The 15,719-nt window shown below is 42.4% G+C and overlaps 1 protein-coding gene across 6 annotated transcripts in view; it reads left to right on the top strand.

Moving 5' to 3' along the window:
• FBLN2 (fibulin 2) overlaps nt 1-6,988 on the top strand; it is a 211,105-nt gene extending 204,117 nt beyond the window's left edge. For all 6 annotated transcript variants that reach the window (XM_069083766.1, XM_069083768.1, XM_069083769.1 and 3 more), the window contains one exon: nt 785-6,988. In XM_069083766.1, coding sequence (XP_068939867.1) covers nt 785-1,142 — 358 coding nt within the window. In that variant the 3' untranslated portion in view covers nt 1,143-6,988. The remainder of the gene's footprint in view (nt 1-784) is intronic.
• Nucleotides 6,989-15,719: the final 8,731 nt, after the last annotated feature.

The following is a 15,719-nucleotide window of genomic DNA, read 5'->3' as shown; positions in this document are numbered from 1 at the left end:
CTACTACTACTACTACTACTACTACTACTACTACTACTACTACTACTTGTAATTAATTGTAATACTAGTTAACATTTATATAGTACTTACTAGGTGCCAGGCACTGTGTTAAGTATTTTACAAATATTATCTCATTTGCTCCTTATAAACACCCTGAGAGGTAGGTGTTGTTATGTCCATTTTACAGATGAGGAAGCTGAGGCCAACAGAGGTTAAGTGACTTGTTCAGGGTAACACAGCTTCATTGTTGTTCAGCCACATCTGACTCTTCCTGATACCATTTGAGGTTTCCTTGGCAAAGACACTGGAGTGGTTTGCCATTTCCTTCTCCAGCTCATTTTACAAATGAAGAAACTGATGCAAACAGGGTTAGGTGACTTGCCCAAGGTCACAAAACTAGTTAAGTGTCTGAGGCCAGGTCTCCCTGACCCCAGGTCCTGCACTCTCTCCATTGAGCCATCTAGTCGCCCCTACCTTCCTCCCAAAGTGGTTAAAGAAAAAACATTCTAGAAAAGAGATACTGTTACAATACAGTGAAAAGAACCCTGATTCTAAAATCAAGACCACCTGATTTCAAATCCTGGTTCTGATATGACTTTAGGCGAGTCATTTAACCTCTCAGTTTCCTCCTCTATAAAATGGGAGGAGCATAGACTAAACGGGGTCTGGGTTCCCTCTCAGCTCCAAATCCTTGATTTAGAATGGTGGAATTTGTCCTAGCATTGGCGTTGGCATCACCCTCTTCTTCCTGCTCTTTCTCCATTTCCCGCTCTGTCATTTGTAGGAGATGTGAACGGACCAGCTGCTTCAACTTCCTGGATTGCCAGAACACCCCGGTGCGGATCACCTACTACCAGCTCAATTTCCAAACCAACATTGTGGTGCCTGCTCACATTTTCCGCATTGGCCCCTCCCCAGCCTATACTGGTGATAACATCATTTTGACCATCACAAAGGGAAATGAGGAGAATTATTTTAGTGCCCAGAAGATAAATCCCTACACGGGGGTCGTCTTTATTCAGAGGCCAGTCAAGGAACCACAAGACTTCCTTTTAGATGTTGAAATGAAACTCTGGCGCCAGGGGACCTACACCACCTTCCTGGCCAAAATCTACATCTTCATCACAGCCCATGCTTTCTGAGGCAGGCAAGGGTAGACATTGGGACTGGCCATGCTCTGCTCTTTTAATCATTCTACCAAAGCCTAATTAGTCCTGGGGAAGTGGCTTTCACTGTATCTGGCATCTCTATTACTTTTCTATTGTTGCTTGAAACAACATTATTATTATTTTGTAAATTAACTTAATTTTTATCTACTTGTTTCTTCTCTAATTTGTTGAGTTTTCCCCTTGAAGTTTGCTAGAGGAAAAGTCTGTAAACATGAAGTTCTATTCTTCAGTGACATCTTTAGCAGAGAAAGCAAAAGAACAGAGATTGGTAGCTAAGCACATCATTTTATTGACAAATTGGAGTATGTCCAAAAGAGGGACACAAGGGTGGCATGAGGGACATCTGACCATTCTGTATGAGAGACAATTGAAGGGCCTGGGGATTTAACCTAGAAAAGAGATGGTTTAAGGCTTTTTTTTTGCAAGGGGTACCATGTAGGAAAGGGAGCAGCTATTCTTTACCTCTAATAGGGGAACTAGGACCAATGGGTAGAAATTACAAGACGGTAGCTTTCAGCTCAACCTGAGAAAGAACTTCCTAATGACTGGTGTTGTCCAAAAATGGAATGGACTGCCCAGTGAGGCAGTGAGGTCCCTGTCACTATAAGTGTTCAAATAGATGTGAAATAACTCATTTGCTGTGACTGATGTAGTGGGCTTTTGTGCTGTTAGAAGGGAGTTGGATTAGTTGGCTTCTAATTTCTCTCCTATAATTCCATATACAGAGTGAAAGAAATAACTGATTAAATGAATTGTAATTCTGTTTATAGTCTAATCTCCAAACTAAATTGTTATTTAAACGGGTATTGATTACATCCTTAGTTGCTAAAACTGTCTGAAATTGACAAGTATATTTTGTTTTCACAAATCTTCCATTTCATACCATGGAGGCAGATTTTTATCCACACCTGAATGTTCTAAGTGCTCTGATCAAGACCTTAAAGCCTCATTTAAATAAATGATTAGCTTTGACAACAGCAATGTAAGCAGAAGCCACGAATTTTCTAAGTTCTCTATTATAGATGCTTGCACAGAAGTCACAGAATCCATTACTGACGCAGTTCAACAAGATTATATTAAGCAACCTACTATGTGCAAGGCACTGACTGCATGGCACTAGGAATACAAAGACCAAAAAAAGAAATACTCAGGGAGTCTACATTCTGGTGCCATATATGGTCAAGACCTAAAAGAATCAGGAATGGCATAACTAGAATCAGGCAGTGTACCCAAAGTAAATGACCAGCTTCAGCCTCTCTTCCCCAGGGTAGGTTTTCCTGGGACCCTAATCATGGGGGAAGGTCTATAAACCTGTATTCTCTTTAGATGTTGGGCCTTGATGCTTACGGACATAAAAGTTCCAAGTCTGCCCCCACTAGGACTTTCACTGAAATTTATTACCATAGACCTGTCATCCAGACAGTCTCAGCCTAACAGATGTCCAGTTGTACTGCCTTACTTGGGCTATGACACAAGTCCCAGGCAGCATGGTTCTGTCACTGTGTATGATAGAAGACTGGAGGAGGTGGGGATTATCTCCAACAAAGTTCTGGAAGATGAGGGAGGGCAAAGGAAAAGAGGAAAAACAGATAAGGATGATGTGTTAGAAAATGGATTTGGTAGCTGGGGGATATTTTGACCTCAAACAGGATAAGTGAAAATTATTTATAAAGTTGATAGATATGAAACATGCTTTTACATACATGCCTTTGTATAGACCACTATATATGCAAGTATATGTTCCTCTACATAGATACATAGAAGATTAGACTTATTCTCCATAGCTCCAGGGATTAGAACTGAGACTACTAGAGGGAAGTTCGAGGGAAACATATAAGATCAATACAACAATGTGAAACAATGCATTTTATCCAATTCAACATTTGATAAGCATATATAATCTATGTAAAGTTATAGGCTTACAGACTTGGGGACAGATGGGACCTTAGAGACCATCTAGGCCCCTCAGCCTACCCCATTTGACAAAGGAGGAGCTAAGACCCAGAAGAGAGAGTCAGCATGACATAGAATATATGAAATCAGGAAGATCTGGATTCATATCCTCAAGCTAGCTGTGTGTCTAGGGGCAAATGGTAGCCTCTCAGTGCCCTCAGACAATCTCTGGGATCAAGACAAGTTGCCAGTTATAGATCTGCTTCCATCAACCAATGAATAAGCATTTATTAAGTCCTTACCATGTGCCAGGCATGGTTCTAAGCAATGGGGATAAAAACAAAAGCAAAAACAATCCCTGCCTTCAAGAAGCTCACTAATTCTAATGAGAGGAAACCATGTATAAATGGGTACCTACAAGATGCATACAAGAAAACAATGTAAATAGGAACCTACAAGACACAAACAAGAAAACAATGTATACATAGGTACCTACAAAATAGAGAGTAGCAGAGAAAGTTTCCGTGACAGTAGTTACCCATACTGATGAAATCTGAGGTCAAGGCAAACACAAAAGTACTGGATATGGGGGCCACAGAGACAAAAAGGAAAGCTGTCCCTGTACTCAAGAAATGTGCATTCCATGGGGCATTTGCAATGGATAGTTATTAGCTCCTAGGATGAGCAGAGTACTGTGAGAAGTGCTAGAGGAGTTATAAAGTCTAGACAAACCACCACTCCTGCCCCCAGGGAACTTATTGTCTACTAGAAAGATTAGACACCAACACCAGTCACTGTAAGACACAATATTATGTCATTCACGCACTAGAGGTGGAAAGCCAATGGCAAGAATAGCTTTCTAATAGAACTTCAAAAAAAATGGAGTGGGCAGCCTTGAGGATTTCTCCATCAATGGAGGCTTTCAAGCAGATGCTGAGGTCTCTGGTCAGGGATGTTACATAGAGGTATTGGGTAAGGACAGGATGAGAGGCATCTTCCACCTTTCTAGTTCTATGTGTTCATACATGTTTGATATAGTTATGTGCACATGAATACCTATATGCATGTAACTATGCCTCTACACATTTAAGTTCAGCAAATATTAAGTGACTTGTGTACATATATGGAATCAGAGGATAATGGCAATTATCTAGAAAGGTCCTTAGAGATCCAATCTAATCCCCTTGTTTCACAGAGAAGGAAACTGAGGGTCAGAGAGATGAGTGACTTGACCAAGGACACACATGTAATAGAGTTCAGATTTGAAACCAGATCTTCTAACTCCAAATCATCTATGTATACATATACACAAACACATAATACATATACATGCATGTGTGTGTATATACACCACATTTATACATTATCATAGTGTAGTGAATAGATTTAGGAGAACCTGGATTCAAATACTTCTTTCTCCTATTGACTAGTAGAATGGTATAGTTGACAGGACATCAGACTTGGAGTCAGAAAGACCTGAGTTCAAGGCCCTTCTTCAGTGCTTACTGACCATGTGACACAAGGCCAGTCACTTAGCTTCCTTCTGTTCCCTCCCCTATAAAATGAGGGATTTAAAGCAATAGCCTTTTTTTCCTTTTAGCTCTGAATTTATAATCCTATGAAAAGTCATTGAACATCTGTGATCCTCTTTTCTTCACAAGTAAAAAGGGGGAGTGATACCCATGGCACCTCCCTTGTAGAGCTGATGTGAGACTCAGATGAGATAATGCATTTAAATCACTCTGTAGACTAGTACAGACGACTGATAGCTCCAATGTGTTAGAATGGTCTTAAGAATAACCTTAGGAGTTAAAGCTGAAGACTTATTTCCTGGAGATCGTATACCTGGAAAGGAACTCAAAGACCATAGAGCCCAACCCTCTCCTTTTATAGTTGAGGAAACTGGGACCCAGGAAAGTTAGATTACTTGTCCAAGATTTACGGGTAGTAAGTAGCAGCGCCTTAGTACACAATTCTGTAGGAAACCTCCCTTTAAATTATTGCATTGTGTCTGCACTCCGTCCCTCATAAATGGGACTTTTCTTTGGTTCTCTATGAAAGGAGAAGAGAGTCACGCCTTGGAGCTGAGGGGGCCCCAGGAAGCAAGACTAAGATGCAAGCATCAGGATTATCTGTGGCTTCTGTTGCAGGCCTATCTGCCGTAGACCACTTCCTTCTGCTAGGTATCCTCAGTGGCAGACCTAGGGCAATCTAGGCCTCAGACATGCAGTTCATTCTCTCTGTCTTAAAGGGCATTGGAAGGCTATGTAATGTTCTAGGTGTCTTATCAGTTCTCCTATGGGATCTTGGATGTGAGTAGACAGTACTCTAATTAGACCCATCCATTCATGCATCTGACCATCATCATCCATTTTTGTATGGTGGAGATCACAGAGAATTGTCCATCAGACTCTGCCCTCCAATGCTTCCACCACTGGTGATGAGCCATAGAAGACTCCATACATATACACACATATACAAAATCATTTGTCACTTATATACAAAAATGCCAAGTCTGGGTATCTTATTTGGGGATTCCTCTGATATGGAGCCCACGGGGGAAAAAAAATCATAATGGCTTTTCTTCTGGGTCTGAAGAAGTTATGTTCAGCCTCGGGCATGAATCCAAAGTGACTCTAACACTCTCAGAGTAGTACTTCCTGGGAGTATTTTAGCACCAGATTTAAAGCTGAAAGGGAATTAGGAGGTCAATATTTTCTAGACCAACCCTCTCACTTTATAGATAATAATTGTAGCTACCATATAAATGGCTTTAAGTTTTGCAAAACACTTTAAACATGTTATCTCACTGAAGCCTCACAACAATTCCATGTAGTAGGTATATATAATACTATATTCCCATTTTATAGACACGAAAACTGAGGTTGAGAGGCTAATTAACTTTAATTAACATTAGTTCACTACCAGACCAGAGAGATTAATTTAATTTTTAATTAATTTAAATTAAATTAATAGGTTAATCTTTTCCAAGATCACCCAGATCTTGGCAGTGGCTGAACCAAAATTTGAACCCAGGTCCTCTGGCTCCAAACCCAGCAGTCTTTGCTTCTTGCCATGTTGCCTTCCTAAGATCTTCAGAAATATGCAATCATCAGTGGTCACAGTGCCAGAGGTCTAAAACATGCTCTTCTTGTTTATGCACACTTGGTCAGGACAAATCAGCTGCTTAAAGAGGCAGCCAGGGTAGTGTAAGTCAGGCTCCCCTTTCTAGTTATGTCCTTTCTTCCCTTCCTACACTGAATACCAGAGGCCCTCCTCATATCCATCTGGAATCACTGTGCTAGGGAAAGATTTCCATCAGCATTATGGGATGATTGAGTGGCCTGGCCTCCAGCACTCCAGCAAATCGGCTCCACTGGAGAATCAATGGACAAGACGGTGCTTTGTCACTTGGGCACCCTGTGACAATGTGATCTTCTAGAAGTTCCGAGCCCTGCCTTGTCATCACTCTGCCATGGAAGCTGGAAAAATCAAGTGGAGGAAATGGCCTTGCAAGATACCCCTTGGAAAAACCAAATGATTACAATTCCAGAAGCTATGGGCTCTCCGATTTCGACACTGCTCTGAACAGACATCACCAGGACCCTGCAGAAGGGAAAAGGATGTCTCCCACAGCACCTGGTCAACTAATCTCCTTTTGACAAAGTCTCACTTCCCAGACTCTCCTGGTTAACCAGAATAGTCTTCTTCTCAGTTAACTATAACCTCTCCTTCCCAAGGGAACTTGCCCTGGGAGAGAGCTCAGAATGGTTTCCTACTTCTCAAGGCTCCTTCCCTCCGTGATATTATTAACCAAAGGGGCAGCACAACCAAGCGCCTTCCCTGTCCTTTGCAAACTCCTAGAAACCCAAAGGCTTTTGTAAATCCTGTCCTGTATGTTGTTTCTTAATAAATGCTATTCCTGAGGTTGTGATTATCTGTGCTGTTCAGAGGCCAATCTTCTACAACTTAAGATTTAATAATATGACAGGCTTGGGAAGACTTGGAAGACACTGGGAACAGGGTGGGCTTACTATGTGTACCGAGGAGGGCAGAGGCAGAAAACCATCATGTATTCTGCTTTAGAAGCCTAGAAGTTCATTGGTCCTCAGATTTAGAGATGTTGCATTGTCAGAGTCTGATATTCAATATTTAGAAATCCCCTTTACAAACTCCCTGACAAATGCTTAAAGAGCTCCATAAGATGCCAAGGTAGCCCATGGCCCTTTGGGACAGTTGTAATAATGATGAGGAAGTCTTTCTGTCTCCCAAGGTGAGACTAGGCTCTCTTTAGTTCAGTCTGCACCCTTCATGCTAGTTCTGGCAAATGGACTGGCTCTAATGCCTTTTCAGATATGTGAAGATATTTTTCTTGTTCCCAACCTGACCTCCCAGCCTTCTCTGGTCTGGGTTAAACACCCTAATTTACTTCAAACAATCCCCACATAAATTTGTTTTGAGTCTACTTCTACCCCCTCCTTGAGACATGTTTTATTCTGCCAATATCCTTCCTTTAACATAGTCCTGATCACACATCTCTTCTGCTGAGAAGATGAGACTCATATGGGTCTTTATAACAGCTAAAGATGTCCAAAAATGCAGTAAGTTATCTTGGGAGAAAGTGAGTTCCTTATTACAGGATAGGTTCAAGAAGAGGCTAAACAATCATGGGATGGGTACTACAGAAATGATAGCTACATGGTGGTGGGAGGGTAGATGAGATCAGAGAGCTGGAAAGAACTTGGAGACCACCGAGACTAACCATTCCCCCAGTCTCAGATGAAGAAACTGAATTATCATGAGGTTAAGTGACTTGATTAGTACTTCTAAAGTACTTAATTAGTATATATCTGAAGCAGGATTTAGACCCATATCTTCCTGACTCCAGGTCCACTTCATCCCAAGAGCCAAGATTTTGTGATGCTGTAAGGTTATGCTGTTCTCTGGCTTGCAGGTGAAAGGCAGGTGTGGTTGATGCACACAGAAAATACAGCTCTTCTGATCCTCTAGCCGGAAGAAGAGAGCAGTCTGGGGTCTTGTAGGATGATAGATATAGTGTTAGAAGGACGTTAGAGTTCATTTATTCCACTTGCCCCCACCTTTTACAAATGAGACCACTGAGACCCAGAAAAATTAAGTGACCTGACCAAAAGCACCTAGGGAGTAATAGCAGAGCTAGGATTTGAGCTCAGAGCCTTTGATGCCAAATGAGGAGCTCTTCCAAACTGTCTTGATCATCAGTGAGCTGGGAAGAGTTAGGAAGGCGGTTTCTCATTAGTGCATGATGCCAGGCTAGGCATGGTGTGCCATCCCATCTAGGAGACTTGGCCCTTCCCCCCAGGGAGTTGTCAGCATAGACCAAGAAGAGCCTGTAGTCTCTAGGATGCCAGGAACAGGCAGTTTTACACATGAGATGGAGATGATAGAGCTTCCATGGGGGTAGATCCCATGATCCATCAGGAAGGCATGGAAGGGAGGAGCCCTTCACTCTCACTCAATCATACAACATGGGTAAGAGCCATCATTAGGCTCTTGGCATTCCCTCTACTGGTGCATATTATGACCCCCTCCACCTTGGCATGAAAAAAAAAATTAGCTAACTTATGGCCAAACCCCTGGTGATGAAACTCTGCATGTTTAGCCAGGTTGGCCCTAGGCAAACAGGCAGAGTATATCTCACTGGTGTCATTGCTGAAGTCTTTACACATTAGTAGAACCCATCAGAGGTTGTGTTCTTTGGCCATGGCCTTTGAAAAGTCACGGTCACCTCTAGACCAGTACAAACCACCAGAGAAGGACTTGGGTAGAAGAATATATGTACACCCTTGACAAAATTACATGAACTAGTGCCTAATGGCTCTTCCTGCTACAAAACACCAGGATGGTACAGAAACAGTCATCCAATGACCAGGGCCTGAAGCGAAACTGGGGTCTGAGATTTCTTAGACTTGGGGTGAACTTTCCAGATGTATGTGTTGGCATGTACAAAGGCCTATACACAGAGTAGAGATCCTAGGCAGATACACTTCCCATTCTCAGAAGCCCCAGGTTTCAGCCAAATCCCAACTGGTTTCCCCTTTCATTTCCTGGAGTCTCTATAAGAGCTATGACTAACAGCCCAAGTACTAAGGAATGGCCTTACTTCCTTATCTGTCTATTCCCTTCTCCATAACGTTTTCCTATTTTGGTAATGGGCCCAAACTGCTGATCTTCTGGTAGGGCAACTGTTCTACTCCACTGCCAGCAGACTCTGCCTGGTTACAAAGGTGTTCAGATTCCCCAAACCTCTCTGGTCCAGGCAAGGAGTGAAAATCTCGTGCCTGCCAGGCTCCTGGCTGTCCACAGAAAGGGGACATTGAGCTCTCCTGACCTAGGATTACCAAGCATTTCTAAACAACCTCTCCAATTGAGAGGTCACTACCAGTAGATAGATTTCTGTTTTGCTGTAACTTTCTTTCCCTGATTTTTTATGATCTGGGGAGGAAGGAGAAAATTGGGAGAGTAAGGGAGGAGGTATACAGAAATGGAGTCATATCTGGTTTAAAAAAAAAAACAACTCTTCATCAGCATGGTATGGTGGGTTGAAAGAACACTGATTCTGGAGGCAGAGAAGGTCTAGGTTTAAATTCTGCCTTTAATGCTGACTACCTCTGTGACCTTGAACAAGTCACTTACCTTTATCTATTTTAGTTTCCTCATCTCTAAAATGAGGGGTGTGTATCAGAAGGCTCTAGATTCATGATTCTGTGGTCTTACAGACCTTTGTAAACTTGACTTCCTGAAGGCTTGTATCTCATTTTACTTTGCTCTCTTGCTCAACAGAGAAAGTTAGTGTCCACGAAGAGGCACCTTGGCACTCTGGGAGGAAAAACTTTATTTCCCTACAAAGTCCCATCTTCCTTCCTTTATTCTCCTCCCCCATCCCCATTAGAATATCAGCATTTCACCACTGTATAGCTCCTCTTAAATCCTCAAATGCAATAACCTCTTTAGGTTTCTCTTGAGTCCTGTGTTTGCATTTCAAAGTTTCTACTCAGCTCTGGTCTCTTCGTCAGGGATGTTTGAAAGACTTATATTCCATTAGAGGTTATCCCCCCCCCCCTTGGAGGATATTACTCAGTCTCACAGGGTAAGTTGTTACTGGTTCTAAACCTTTGTCTTTGCCATTTTGAATATTATATTCCAAGATCTCCTCTCTTCTAGAGCAATAGTTTTGTGTGATCCATACTCTTATTTTTTGGCACTTAAATGTCTTCCTTCTGACTTCTTGGATCACGTTTTCATTAGACCTAGAAGCTCTAGCTTTTGACGATATCATGCCTAAGAATTTTCATTATAAATTTTTTCAGGTGTTAACTAGTTCTTTTACTCTATTATCTTCTCTAGTAGATCTGGACATTTTTAAATTTATGATTTCTTGAAATATAGGATGTAGGGATTGTTTTTGTTTTAATCATAGTTTTCAGGAGTCTGCTGGTTCTTAAATTGTGAGTCCTTAACCCATTTCCAGGTCAATTGTTTTTGATAGCAGTAATGTTACATTGTCTTCTATTTCTAAATATAATTTTTTGTTTTTTTGGTTTTATAGTTTTTGTTTTCTTATAGATTCATAAAGTTCTGTTTGCTTCATTCTATTTTCCAGGGAACTTACTAGTTAAGGTTTCCACTTTCTGTTCTAAGTTAATGATTCTCCTTCTAATTCTTTCCTCCAGAGTTTTATTTCATTTATATTTTCATTTTTAAAAAATCTCTTGTTTCCTCTCTTTCAGTTACACTTGTAGTTCTTGTGGCTGAGCCATTTTTGTTCTGAGATTCTGCTTGTAGTTGTTGGCCGTTACTTGCTTCTTCTGGCTTCATGTCTTGGGCTTCTCTTGAGCCACAAAATTTCTTCATAGTGTTCAGTGTCTTCTTCTATTTACTCTTATCTCTAGCCTCAATTCTGATTTGAGTCTTTGTGCCAGAGCCAGTCTCCACTCCCTCCTACACTCTTGGAAGCAATAGTCAAGTCCTCTTTGTTCTTGATTTTTCCCAATCTCATGATGCTGGCTTCCATCTCCCTTGATGTTTCTGTGTTTAGAGAGCTGGCATGTTCCAGCCCCCCCGGCCCTTTGGAGTGTCTCCTGTCAGAGCTACAGACTTCTGGCCCCACGGAAATGTCTTACTTAAAGCATGGCTGGCTCCCAACCCTGACTCCACAAGCAGAGCACCGCAGGTTTCTAAAACCACAGCTCTTCCTCAGAGCACTCTGAGATTTCTACCTCTCCTTACTCCCTCTCCTTACTCCTTACTCCCAGTCCCCAGGAAGAGAGCAGATGCCCCCAGAGTACCTCTGATCAATGCACTGGCAAGCTTCTGGTCTGAGCTTGTACTGGCTTCCTTTGCAAAACCCCTCTTCCAGTCCCCCAGAAGCCTCTGGTTCTCTTTGTGGGCAGTCCTGGGCTGGATAAGGTAGTTTCTGGATTTTTCTATTTGGATCTCTTGATCACTATCTGATCTGGTGCCCTTTTTAGGACTTTCCTGGTGTGTATTTGGGAGCACTGTGTTCTTCTACAAGCTTTCATGTCTTGAAATCTGGAAATGAGATTTTAGTTTGTCCTATAACTGTTCCAAATGGCCATAAGAAACTTACCATGGATCTGTCATCCATGAATTCATTCATATTAAACTAGGAACATTTTTAGGCTGCACCAACTCTGGTGGAGGAACGAGGTGCATAAATTTCTTCCTGAATTTGTGAAGACTTATTTATTTACCCTTATTCTCCTCCAAGCTTCAAGAGGGGCTTGTCATTCTAGTTTGCACAAAATTGAGGAATTCTGGGTTCTCTACATCTCCCTTCATGACCGTATGAATCAATAAATCAGCCAGCATTTATTAAACACCTTCTCTGTGCCAGGTGCTATGCTAGGGAGGCACTGGGGACCCAAAGACCACGTAGTTCCTGCCCTGAAAGAAATCATGTTCTACCAGGGAGCAGCAGTGTGTACTTCACCTGAATCACACAGCTGGGGGAAAATTCAGATGTTCCTATTAGGTAGTTTCCCAAAACATGTAGGTTCAATTAATGTTTTGAGACATAGCCAGAGCCCCAGCTGGAACACAACTGAAGACACAGCCCTGGAGCTAGGGCAGATGGAATCACAGCAAGAGGTACAACTCAGAACTGGTCTGGGGTGTGCAAAAGGGGATTGAGGTGTGGGAAATGAAGAGGTCAGTAGAGACTGCAGAACTTGGTGTCCAGGGGACTCCAGCGACCATCTAGTCCAATCCCCTCCTTTTACAGGAGAGATGACTGAGGCCCAGGGAGGCTAACTGGTCCAGTGGCCCAAGATAACCTGATATATGTCCCTATGTCAGTCAACACATAGCTATTGAAAAGATAAAAGGTGAAAAGCTCTAATGATTCGGAGCTGTAGCAGATGAGCTCCTAATGAGTGGTCCAGATCCTATTGGAGCTGGGAGGAGGAAAGGTAGCTTCAGGCAGAATGCCAGCAACATATGCCTTGAGACAGCAACCAGAAGATAAGTAAATTAACAAGGCAGGAGGACTTCCTGGTCATTCAGTGTCTCCTCTGGCTCTCATCTTCACCTCCTCAGCACTTAGAAGGTGAACTCCACCCTTCGGATCTGATAGGCCAACTTTGGCCTTCTCTTGCCTGGATAGAGGTTTCCATAGTACTTCTTGCTAAGATAAATGAGATTAACATTTATAGAAAGTACCTTTATCAGTATGCCTTTCTTTTCCTTCCTTTCTTGTTCTTGGATAGTTCCCCCTGTCTCTTAGGCACTATAATGAAGAAAGTACTTTGTGAACTCTTAAAGGTTATAGAGATAGGAGCTCTTTTTGAATGGAGAAAAGAGCCTGTATTGTTGTAGATTTCCTGAAGTTCTCAGGCATATTTCAGATTCCCAGCGAATGCTGACCTTGGAGCTCTGACCAAGTTTCTCCTTTGAGACTTTAAAAGCCTCTTTTCCTAGTGACCAGTTCCCGCCCTCTTCTCTCATCCTTGGTCTCTGGGGCTCCCTGCTGTTCTCGGGCCAAGAATGAGTAACAATAACTAGGGGAGTTTATTTGGGCTTCTTTTCTGTGCAGAAATCTGAGTCTGTTTCTGCACCTTGTCTCATTCTGGTTGTTTTGGCATTTCCCCAGGGTCTTGGCTCCACCCCACCCAGAAAGGCTCCTCATTGCATTAGGCTTTACACCGAACCAGGATTCAGAGTCCAAAATAACCCACAGGACTGGAAGCCTCAGTATGGCAGCTCCCAGAGCATCGAGGGCCTCTGAGGGTAGAAACAAGGTGAAGGACTTGGTGGCAGAAGAGAATGGGGCATGACTCCAGTGCTTAAAGAAATCCTTAAGCACCTATTATGCACCAGACCCTGTGCTAAGCATTTTACCAGTGTTATCTTATTTGATCCTCACAACAAACCCTAGGAAGTAGATCCCACTTTACAGTTGAGGAAACTGAGGCAAATCGAAATTAAGTGACATACCCAGGTGGCAACACAGCTAGTAACTGTCTGCCAGATTTGAATTCTGGAAGATGTTCTTCCTAATTCCAGGTATGGAGCTCTCTCCACCATGCCACCCATTCCCTACTTTTTCCTAATTACTTTTTCTAGGTGTTTTATCTCTTCTACTAAATTATAGGTTTCTGGAAGTCCATTTAGTTATTAACCTCATAGAATCATTGATTTAGACTAGCAATGGAACATAATTGGGAAAGCTGGAAGGAACCAGATTGTCTAATTTCCTTATGTTATAGACGAGGAAATGTAGCGACACATCAGCAGTGTCACTTGAACCCAGGTCCACTGCCTCCAGGGCCCCACTGTTTCCCAAGTCATCTATCTGAACCCCTTTATTTCACAGATAGAGTGTGTCTGATTCATCTCCTTGGCCTAGCCTCTAGCATATGGGCCTCGAAAACAGTAGGTGCTAAATAGATGTTCATTGAATTGTGGTGATAGATTCATGAAGGGGAGGGGAAAGAGGGAGGATACAAAGTTCCCGAATTGCCAGTTTACAGGCGCTACAATTCCTTTTCTGCTGGAGAGAGGAGGACCCCTTCTGTGCATTCTGTGTAAATACATGCACTTGTAAATGTGAATGAATAATGGATGAATGGTCCAGCTGGGCCAGGAGACTGATAGGCAGAGTGGTAAGTGACAGAGAAAAGACAGGTCTGAAAGGTGGTGTCGTGGGAGGAAGGAGAAGTGTGTCTAGTGATTAATTAGTGGAAAGGAGCCAAGAGACAGGAGGAGTCAAAGGCAGAGCTGATTAGAATGTTTTTGACAGTGGGGCAGAGGGAAAGGCCAGCTGGAAGAGAGTGCTGAGGTCCTGAGTGATAATAAAAATAACCATCATTTAGACAGCACTTTAAGATTTGCAAAGTAATTTGCATATGCTATCTCATTGGATCCTTACAACAGCTCTCTGAAGTAGGCGTTATTATTATTCCCATTTCTACAGATGGAGGAACTGAGCTTAGGTGTTCTGTGATTTGCTCAGGGCCACACAATATTTGAACAGAGGATTTCCAGACTTTACTGAATCACCTAGCTGCCCCAGGCAGGATTTGACTCCTGAGAAGGCCAGGGTGTATCTGTGATATGCCTTGTCCTGGGGTATAGCTTGTCCTGAACCTGAGGGTCAGAAGATAGGGGGCTTTGCTTCCTTGGCAAGCAGGGAAATAATTTGAGAGAGGAACATGCTAGCCTGGGATGGGGGTGAAGCCAGAAGAGACCTGGAAGGAAAAATCAGGCTTCTTATGGAGGCCTGGGGCAGGCAAGAGTCTATCTGCAGGGGGCTGGACAGCGTTCCAGGACCAAGGGACCTTCTATCAACCTCTCTCCCAAACCGAACAAAGTTGAACGCTCTAACTTAGCCTGTAGAGCCATGATTTACTAATCAGTTAGTACTACTATTCCCGTTTTACAGATGAGGAAATCGAGGCCCAGAGAAACTAAGTAACTTGGTGATATTTACAGGACTATAAGCAGTAACACAGGTCTTCAGACTTCAACTCCACCGCACCAGAGCCTTCGAACACGTGACCCCAGGCAGCACAAGACCCACAACATCCCCTCAAGCATAGGAAACCAGATTAAGATGTTATTGAAAAGCAAACATACGTGTATGTATGTATATGTATACATGTGTATATGTATGTATAGACCCATTGGTACATATGTGCATGTAAATGTGTGTATATATACACACATACAAATATAATAACAATATAAATAAAATACAATGAAATACATAATGTAAATATAAAAATACAATATAAGCACTACAAAACATAGATGGCATTAGATTTTAAACCAAAGTCAACATGTGGCCCCAAATGTATGGATTAGAGGCCCCTGGTTGCATTTGTGCTGGACACATGTTGCCTTTTACAACTGGCTCTCACTTATTACTGGTAAACATTTGGCAGCTGACTCTCTGAGGGGTTAAGAAGTACACATGACATGGTTTTAGGTTCAATTTGTATTGTTAACATTTTTCTCCATGACTTTCTTAAATCGGGATCCACAGAACAATAAATCAAGCCCTGATCTGTAGCGCTGGCCAATTTCCAAGCTGTAAATGCTCTCCATGAAAAGCACACACACACACACACACACACACACACACACACACACACACAC

This window comes from Petaurus breviceps, unplaced genomic scaffold (genome assembly GCF_028583685.1).
Source record: "Petaurus breviceps papuanus isolate PSGF00001 unplaced genomic scaffold, PetGlider_PUasm1.0 174, whole genome shotgun sequence".
NCBI lineage: Eukaryota > Metazoa > Chordata > Mammalia > Diprotodontia > Petauridae > Petaurus > Petaurus breviceps.
This window is presented reverse-complemented; position numbering and strand designations above follow the sequence as displayed.